Here is a 9490-nt window from a genome sequence, read left to right as displayed (position 1 = left end):
GATCCCATACCTGTATTTTAATTGTGCATGCTCTATTAGCGCTATACCTACAGAAATCCAAAACAGAGCTCAACCAGAAGGGTAAAGGATACAAAGAATCCTTATTTTTCTTTTCATTATGTAAAAATGCTGCATTAATGGTGCACTAGGTGCACACAGTGTCTGATTTTCTGATCAATTTATTGATGGCTAATAAGCATGCTTTATTTGGACTTCAGCTTCCAGTCAACAAATAACATAAATAACTTGATCAATCATGAAGCTTAAGGTATTTCATTTAACCAGGACAGTTGCCATGTTTACCTGCAGTGAGTTGCCAAATTTAGTTAAAATTTGACATTTACAGGTTTCTGCTGAAACACTCATGTGATCACAAATAAGACCTGTTCACATAACCTGCTCGCACATATCAAGAACAAATAAAGGGAATTAATTTTGCCTGCTTGCAGTTTGATCTGACCAAGATATTTTCCAGGAAAGAATTATCAAGTAAAAATCTTTACCTGAAAGGGAAGACTCTAAGGGTAAGGAGACATTATGACGTCCATGTCAGTTATTCCTACAAATGTATTGTTTTTAGTAGACACCATCATGCAAAAATCTATTTTTTCTAAATGACATATTTGAAAACCACCATACAGTTCTAATGCCAAGCTTCCATGGGGTCTGTTTTGCAATTCTCTGTTAAAAAAAGAGGCAGACATTTAACAGATGCTTTTTAAACCAGTTTACCATAAAAAAACACTTTTTATTTATTTATAGTAGGTTTTTGCAATGATATGGCTAAGCAAAACAAGTTGCAAAAAGTTGTACAATTCTAAAAACTGGTATAGATATTGGCATTGATGGAAACATTGAAAAATAAACTGTATTGTTTTAGCAGTATTTTACACTGTTTTTCTGAACTGTGGTCCCACTAATTCTAATGGACTTTGCCCAGTTCATAGTGTAAAATAACAGCAAAAAAAATATTATTTTGGTTGCACACTTATGGATAGTGGAATGGAGCTTTAACATACAAAATCTACCAGTCCACACAATCATTATGGGACTTTCTTAAAACTTTATACTGTAAATCTGTGACTTCGCTGTGTGAAACCTGGAGTCGTTATCACCTTCTAACCAAGCCATAGCTCCAGGTTCCCTCAGCACCCCTCTCTCTGCACCACAATTGTGTCTAAAAATTCAGGCAGAGACATTACTTGCACTGAATATTTGGTGCAACAGCCTCTGCACATGCAAATGTGTATATTTTGATGAATCAGACGTTGCTTGAGGCACAACACACAAGGGTCAGACTCGGCACAGTTGCATCTAATTCAATGCCTGCACTGCACACACAATTACACAAGAATTCTGGGAAAAACTGGTGCATTATGTAAAACAAACAGTGACTGCACTTTTCACTGCATTTAATTAATTATTCTAGATAGTATCTGCTTATGCATCAATTAAATGTCTACTTTTATTGATTTTTTTTACCACAGCAACAGTTCACTGGAATCATGTGGTTCCTTCTAGTGGCAGTACTGGTGGCTCTGATCTTGGTCTACAGATGGAACAGACAGAAGAAAATACTGACAAATCTCACAGATAAATATGTACTTATCACAGGCTGTGACTCTGGATTTGGAAACCTGTTGGCAAGGCAGTTGGACAGACGTGGGGTACAGGTACTTGCAGCCTGTCTGACTCAAAAAGGTGCTGAAGAACTTAAAAAGGAGACATCAAGTGGACTACAAACTGTCATCCTGGATGTTACTGACAGCCAGAGTGTGGCTGCTACTGCTAAATGGACATCTCAGATTGTCCAGGATAAAGGTCAGATATGTATGCAAAGGCAAAATAAATAATGCATCACGTCTGCCCTCTAATGATCTGTACATTCCAGTTTATATGATTATTATTGTTATTATTATTATTAACCATCTTCTGTTCAACATTGTACAGACAGTTTAATTTAAACTGGTCATGCCATATAATTGATATTAACTTGCATGAACTTTGATTATGTCTAGTTGTGAGATTGAATTTCAGAGAATGTGTGTACTAAGCCAGGGCTTTCAATGTGTTTTTGTGTGTACACAGCTCAGTAAGGAAAAATTTGTGTTTTCATGTGGTCCTGTGTATCTGGCTATTTATATATGTATTATTTTCAGGGGATGTTTGTATATGGCTGTTGTTCGGCAGGACCGTGTGTCTGTATATTATATTTGAGAGTGTATGTAGAATAAACCTGCCTTAATGAAAGAAACTGCAGTGTCCAGTCACAGTAGATTTCACAAACTCCGTGGCTGCAACCTGTGTTAGAGGTACAGGATATATTATACAACATGAATATAATATGATTTAGCACAAAGGACACAGAAGCATGTAAGCCAATGGAAAACCTGACAATAGGTTCTGATGACAGTGAACATAACTTAAAATGTTCCTTCTAAAAAAAAAAGTCCAAAGCACCCACAACATTAAACTAAGGAGAGTTATAGAGACATATAGTATGACATGGTGCTTGGATGCCTTAGCTCAAGACACAGCCTTCTCTAAATACAGACGCTGCACTTACCTAACACTGACTTCTTTGCAACACCGTTTATTCGCTTAGCTATATGGTTCCATGACAGATCAGCAAGCTCAGTCTCATGCAATCTTCATATGCTTTCATATAATACAAAGTACAAAAAATGAAGACTTAATGTCAAAGGTCAAGACAAAGACAAGAAATACTCTGCAACTTGTTTTACAAGGTTTAAACCTCACAAAGCAGAAGATTTTTGAGGGGTCAGGAGGTGCAGATGAGTCCTTAGCTCCTGCCTGGCACCATTCTGCCCTGTGTCTCCAGCCACTCCCTAACTTTTATGTTTGAATGTAGGGTTGCCACCTTTTCTGGAAAAAAAAACGGTCTTCCTATATATTTATCTTTTTTCCCTATTAATAACATTGGGATAAACCAGTATCGGGCAGGCCGCACATCACTAGCCCTAGGCCTGCAGCCCCACACACCCATCCCCATCACCCATGTGGACACGTCATGTGATTTATTTTTCCGGCTGCCTCTGTTCTGTTGTATTAATAATCCGTCTTTGCCTTTGTGAATTTTTTGAATACACTCTCATGGCATCCCCGCCTAATAATTTAATATTATACAGTGGTAAAAATGACAGTAGTCACTTTAATGTTAGAGAAGAACCTGAGAAATCAAAGATGCAGCCTCTCTATAACCAGTATTTATTACCAGCTGGAATAATTTGATCTGCTCTGTCTGTTCTAAGCCATCATTTCATACATTATATAATGACACCACGCAAGTATTCAGTACATTAACAGCCCAGACAGCAGATGGTTCTTTTTCCATAATACTTTCATTTTAATACATCTCACTATGAAAAGTATAGCACATAACCCAGAATAACATATCTTTATGGACAGTCCATTGGTAAAACAACAAGGTCAGTGCAGATTGGTCATGCTGATTTTGATATTACACATTAGTTTAATATGTTTGCATGTACAGATAAACAAATAGAAATAATGGAATTATGAAGAATATTATACATTTACAAGTGGCAAGTGTATCCCATATTTAACACAATTAAATACAAAAAACCTTTCTCAGAAAGGTTTATCATGTGAAAACTCAATTGAAGACTATCGGAAAAAAACTAAAAGTAAATTAGGAGAAAAGTTTTTTTATCCTCGAATCGAATCTCGTTCATAAGTTTTCACGTAATAAACCGTGAGATAACTTTTTCTCGCTGAATTGAATCAGGCCCATTGGTTCAAAAAGCAACAACTAGGAGTTAGGCAAATGCTGAGTTGCTTGAAAGTGTTAGAGTTACTATTATGTTGATTTTTCCCATTAGTAAATTATTGCCTGGTTTTGACTTAATTCCTTAATCCTAGATTTCCATGGTTTTTTTTCCTCTCGTTCCTTTCTCTTCTTTCATTTCCTCTTGCACAAAATGAATAGGCTGTAAAATTGGACTGTAATATATATATATAATATAAAGTAAGGAATTCATCTTGGGCAACTGTTTAGGGGGCAGTCTCACAGTTTAGGAGACAGTAAGTTATATAATGACATAATACTTGAATATTTTGCAAGGCGCTGTACAACTGTAATCTTGCAATGAACTAGGATGGGCCCACCCAAATGTTATTACAGCAAGCAGGGGGCTGAATACAAAAAGTCTGGTGAAAAAAAAACGTTTTTCTTCTTAATTTAAATTGTTATTTTCAAAACTAAATACATGACATCCTTTCTTTGTAGGGCTGTGGGGTTTAGTGAACAATGCAGGAATTTTAATCCCTGTGACCCCCAACGAGTGGTTAAAGAAAGATGACTTTCGCACAATAATTGACGTCAATCTTCTGGGTATGGTGGATGTGACCCTAAGTCTGCTGCCTCTCATCAGGAAAGCTAAAGGACGTATAGTCAATGTGTCAAGCATAGCAGGGCGAGTGGCAATATGTGGAGGTGGCTACTGTATCTCCAAATTTGGAGTGGAAGCGTTTTCAGACACTATCAGGTACATCAAGAATATATATTCATAGCATATATTTTGAAAGATGAGGAAGGAAAAACTAAAAAAACAAAAAGTTGGATGTGTGGGCATATGAAATCCAGCCTTTGTTTAAGAGTCACAACTTGACATATCTGAATACCTTATCATGTAAAAAACCATGCACTAGGGACAGTGACATAAAGGGCCCATCAGAGAACCTGATATAAAGGACCCACAGGCAGAGCCCTAAAACCTTTACTTTTATATATAAAAAGAACTTCAAATGTAATACGTACAATATTGCAGAATCTGTGCTCATTAGAAGGTGGTGCTCTATCCGGGAACTTTGCTGCAGTCCTTGGTATCCACAATCAATAAGGTTATAAAAAAACGGATGGCACACACAATAGCATTCGTGCTAAAAGGTGGGAATTTATTTGAGATCTCCACAACGTGAGCACTTGAGAAAGGAGGCTGTGCCACCGAAACGTTGTGTAGATCTCAAATAAATTCACACCTTTTAGCACGAATGCTATTGTGTGTGCCCTCCGTTTTTTTATAACCTTATTGATTGTAAGACTCCTAAACTAACCCTTTCCTATCTTTCTCACTGCTGGGAATGAATTAAAAAACAAGCAAAAAAGGAGCTCATGCTCTGTGCTCCAGAAAGGGCAAAAGGCCAACTAAGGTCTGGGCCCACTGGGAAAAGTCTTTGTAAGTTGGCAGACCAGTCCGACACTTAATAGGGATGTACCAAATCCACCATATTGGGGTTCTACCAAATTACAAACCACATCTGAACCCTAATTTGCATAGGTATATCCAAATTCCTGAATGGTTATAAAGATCAATACACAGTGCAAAGAAAAAAAGCCATTTCCATTTTCATGTGACTAAAAGACATATGAGTTTAAGGATATGGATTCAGTTCCGTCAGGTACTTGGATTCTGCCAAATCCTGTAAAAAACGCTGAATTCCAAACTGAATCCTGATTTTGGTGCTTCTCTACATATGAAACAAAATCATCTACTAATGCTGATTACTTACAGTGACCTCTTAGCTTCATTAATTTGGTTTATTAAAGTAGAAGGAAAGTTTAAAACTAAGTAAGCTTAATCAGAAAGGTCTATATAAATACACCAGTAAACACTCAAAGGACCCTCTGTGTCCTCATGGGCTTCCTACATTCATCTTAATCCTCCTTACCCCGGGCGTGAGCATGCTCAGTTTGCTTCTCCCCCCCCCGCTCTGCTGTAATCTGAGCCCAGACCTATAAGTAATCAGGAAGAGACTCAGGCAGGAAGTGATGTCACACCAAGCTAATACTGCAGCTGCTATCCTAAACAAACAGAGAGCTTTTAGAGCTTTTTACTTAGGTATGGTAAAGCATTCTACAGAATAAATATAGCATTCTAGCTTGCATTATTGCAGCTAATCTATTGGCAATAAAGTGCCTCCGTAGCTTTCCTTCTCCTTTAATACTAAGGAAAACGGCACTTTATCAAGGTATAAGATAAGCACCAAGTTTATTCGAGGTCATAGCAACCCATCAAGTAACCTAAAGCAATACATCAAAAACATTTGTTTTCAAAAAGCAGACCATAAATGCAACCTGCTAATTGCTATGGGTTACCAGAACTGGAGCACACCTTACACTTACTGTTATAAGACAAGCACAAATACTGTTCTATTTTCTAAGGACATTGTCAAACATACGGTAAATTAAAGTTCTACTTTTATTTGATTTTATTCTCCTTTATGGCTGGAAAATCAAGCTTCATTTACTACTCATTGCTATTATCTTTTTTTTGTAGACGGGAACTCAAATACTTTGGTGTGAAAGTTTCTATCATTGCACCCGACTTCTTTAAAACATTAATTTTAGATTCTGGAAGACTTCTGGAAAGCATCAAAAATATTTGGAACAAAGTCCCACAAAATATCCAAAGCCACTATGGGGAACAGTATTTCCATAAGTGTGAGTATGACTATTCTTTAAAAGTGATATATTCATTATCTTAATTATATTTAACCACTTCTAATGATATTGTTGCCACTATCATTCTCATTTGTCTCTCTATCACTACCAGACCATGTATTATATAATCGAATTATTTGTTCTTTTCAGATTGTAAATTCATTAAAAATATTAGTTCCCTAAGCACATCCAAACTCACCATTGTCACTGACTGCATGGAGCATGCCCTGTTTGCAGTTCACCCCTGGACACGCTACTCAGCAGGATGGTATGCCAAACTCTACTACATGCCTCTTTCTTACCTCCCAACTTGTATTGCTGACTTCATGCTACGCCATTTCTAATAATTCTCATTACAATGGTTAACCAACACCAAGATCTCCTAATGTGCCAGTCTGTTGAGAAGAAATCCGTCATGGGGACCAGATTACTTTCAAAATAACCAATCATCAACCAAACTAAACCAAAATGGCCGCAGACTCATATAGAAACTGTCTAGAGCGAAAGATATTAATTTCATTATCAACTATTGGATTTATTTTCTCGGGTTTGCAGAATAAAAAATTTCTGGCTTTACTTTTTTTTTTTGCTCCATAGGCTCCATAAAACGCAATAAAAGAAATAGGTACCGGCTCTCAGGGTGATTCAAACAGGGGACAAACCCCTTGCAGGCCCGGACTGACAATCTGTCTGTTCGGGCATTTGCCCGAGAGGCTGCTCTATTTTTTCTTTAAGTGGGCCGATCCTGATCTCTTCACCTAATTAGAAAGTGCCACTGCCTTTCAATGCATCAGACGGCCTCTAGGACCGCTCCTGCATCCTCTCTCCCACTGTTGCTCTGCCCCTCCCACTCCTCTGTTCTGGTGCTGCTGTGCTCTATGCAGGCCCACGCGCTATCAGGAGGCTGCAGTCCCAGGCCCAGCAAGATTTAGATTTAAAGGGGGGCCGGCTGTGCTGCTCTTTCAGGATTAGCTGGCCCCCCTTAAAATTGTGAACATCGATGAAGACCGGATCTCTCTCTGCACTTTGTTTCTGTGAGTCTTTGTCACTCTCTGTCCCTGTCCCTCTCTGTCTCTCTCTCTCTCTGCACTCTGACTCTCTCTCTGTCTCCTTCTGCACTGTCTGTCACTCTCTCTCTCTCTCTCTGTCACTCTGTCCCTCTCTCTTCCCCTCTCCCTGTCACTCTCTCTCACTCTCTGTCACTCTGTCCCTCTCTCTGTCACTCTGTCTCTCTCTGTCACTCTGTCCCTCTCTCTTCCCCTCTCCCTGTCACTCTGTCTCTCTCTGTCACTCTGTCCCTCTCTCTTCCCCTCTCTCTGTCACTCTGTCCCTCTCTCTGTCACTCTGTCTCTCTCTGTCACTCTGTCCCTCTCTCTTCTTCCCCTCTCCCTGTCACTCTGTCTCTCTCTGTCAAATCAAATCAAATCAAATGAGCTTTATTGGCAGGACCAAATACATTAAGCAGATAGAGGGGTGAAATGGGTGGGGTTAGGGGGGGCAGTTTATGGGAATAGGGGAAAGTGGGGTCTCTCTCAGTCTATGACAGTCTCTTACATATTTAGTCACTCTGTCTCTCTCTGTCACTCTGTCCCTCTCTCTTCCCCTCTCCCTGTCACTCTGTCTCTCTCTGTCACTCTGTCCCTCTCTCTTCCCCTCTCTCTGCACTCTCTGTCATTCTGTCCCTCTCTATGTTTCTCTCTGCACTCTCAGTCACTCTGTCCCTAGGAACCAGATGGCTTTAATTACAAACTGGAGAGCTGCTGAATAAAAAGTAATAAGTCAAAAACCACAATTAATAAAAAATGAAAACCAATTGCAAATGGTCTCAGAATGTCCCTCTCTACATCATACTAAAAATTAAATTGAAGGTGAACAACCCCTAAGGCAGCTCTTTATGCGCATACATTTTTTCAGTTTTACCCCAATATATGAGTGGATGTGTACAAGACCATTGCGTGTTTACATGTGGGCTGCTTTGATTTTTTTGCCCGGGCTGCTTTTTACCCCCAGTCCGGCCCTGGCCCCTTGTGTGTTCTTTGTACATCACAGCGTTTCGGGTGCGTTCCCCCTTCCTCGGTTGCATCCATAGAATGCACCATGTTAAATTCAGACAAGTGCCACACACTCATTGTAAATGTCCTGCATGCTGACTTATGCTATATCAAGAGCAGCATACCCACTTTTCCAGCATGAGTTCAATGAATGAGTACAATGGCATTGTGCTAGACATACTTTTTGCTATTTGTTTTAATTGAGTACAGTTATAAGACCCGTTATCCAGAAAGCTCAGAATTCCAGGAGGGCCATCTCCCATAGACTCTATTTTAAAGGGATGGTTCACCTCTACGTTAACTTATAGAATGTTATGGAATGGCTAACTCTAAGCAACTCTTCAGTCTTTATTTAGTATTTATTCAGTATTTTTTTTTTATAGTTTTTGAATTATTTGCCTTCTTCTTCTGACTCATTCCAACTTTTAAATGGGGGTTATTGACGCCATCTAAAAAAAACAATCAACTCAAAGGTGAACAGCACCTTTCAACAAATAAATCTAATATTAAGAAATTATTACCTTTTTCTCTGTAATATTAAAACAGTACATTGTACTGGACCCTAACTACGATAGACTTAATCCTTATCGGAGGCAAAACTATTTTAATGGGTTTATTTAATGTTTAAACCGTGAAAGCAGACATTTTTAGGCTGATCCCCGCTTGTGTTTTAATAGTTTTGTCCAGGTTTAAAATGTTGACAAAGATAAAATCTCAACCAAGTTACAGTAAGCAAGTTTTGTATGAATAGAAAATGATTTTGGGATATCTGTGGCTGGAGCAGACAGGACATAGCTATTGGGAAATCAGCATTTCTAGCCAAAGTCACTGCGGGTGCCAAGCAGTTAGCGACCACCTAGTTAACAGAATATCTAACATTGAACCCCAGACCGGGGAGCTTCTTCACTGCAAAACGCACCAGCCTAATGGCTTTTTTTTTTATAAAGAATTTATT

General features: G+C 38.7%; 1 protein-coding gene across 1 annotated transcript; it reads left to right on the top strand.

Annotated features, from left to right (window-relative positions):
• The first annotated feature begins 381 nt into the window (after positions 1–381).
• MGC89248.L (MGC89248 protein L homeolog) lies at positions 382–6871 on the top strand. Its single transcript, XM_018247449.2, has 5 exons — positions 382–524; positions 1488–1821; positions 4271–4529; positions 6321–6484; positions 6635–6871. Exons 2-5 carry the CDS (start codon positions 1506–1508, stop codon positions 6826–6828), a joined length of 933 nt encoding a protein of 310 aa, XP_018102938.1. The 5' UTR covers positions 382–524; positions 1488–1505; the 3' UTR covers positions 6829–6871.
• The last annotated feature ends 2619 nt before the right edge of the window (positions 6872–9490 follow it).

Source organism: Xenopus laevis, chromosome 2L, assembly GCF_017654675.1.
Source record: "Xenopus laevis strain J_2021 chromosome 2L, Xenopus_laevis_v10.1, whole genome shotgun sequence".
NCBI classification, from domain to species: domain Eukaryota; kingdom Metazoa; phylum Chordata; class Amphibia; order Anura; family Pipidae; genus Xenopus; species Xenopus laevis.
Note: the sequence above shows the minus strand (reverse complement) of the source record. Positions and strands in the feature narration are given on the sequence as shown.

Bases quoted from the DNA above. Each gene is read 5' to 3' on its own strand.
- MGC89248.L (XM_018247449.2), top strand. From the start codon at position 1,506: ATGTGGTTCCTTCTAGTGGCAGTACTGGTGGCTCTGATCTTGGTCTAC. The intron at 1,822-4,270 runs GTCAGATATGTA...CTTTCTTTGTAG, and splicing joins TCAGATTGTCCAGGATAAAG to GGCTGTGGGGTTTAGTGAAC. The intron at 4,530-6,320 runs GTACATCAAGAA...TTTTTTTTGTAG, and splicing joins GCGTTTTCAGACACTATCAG to ACGGGAACTCAAATACTTTG.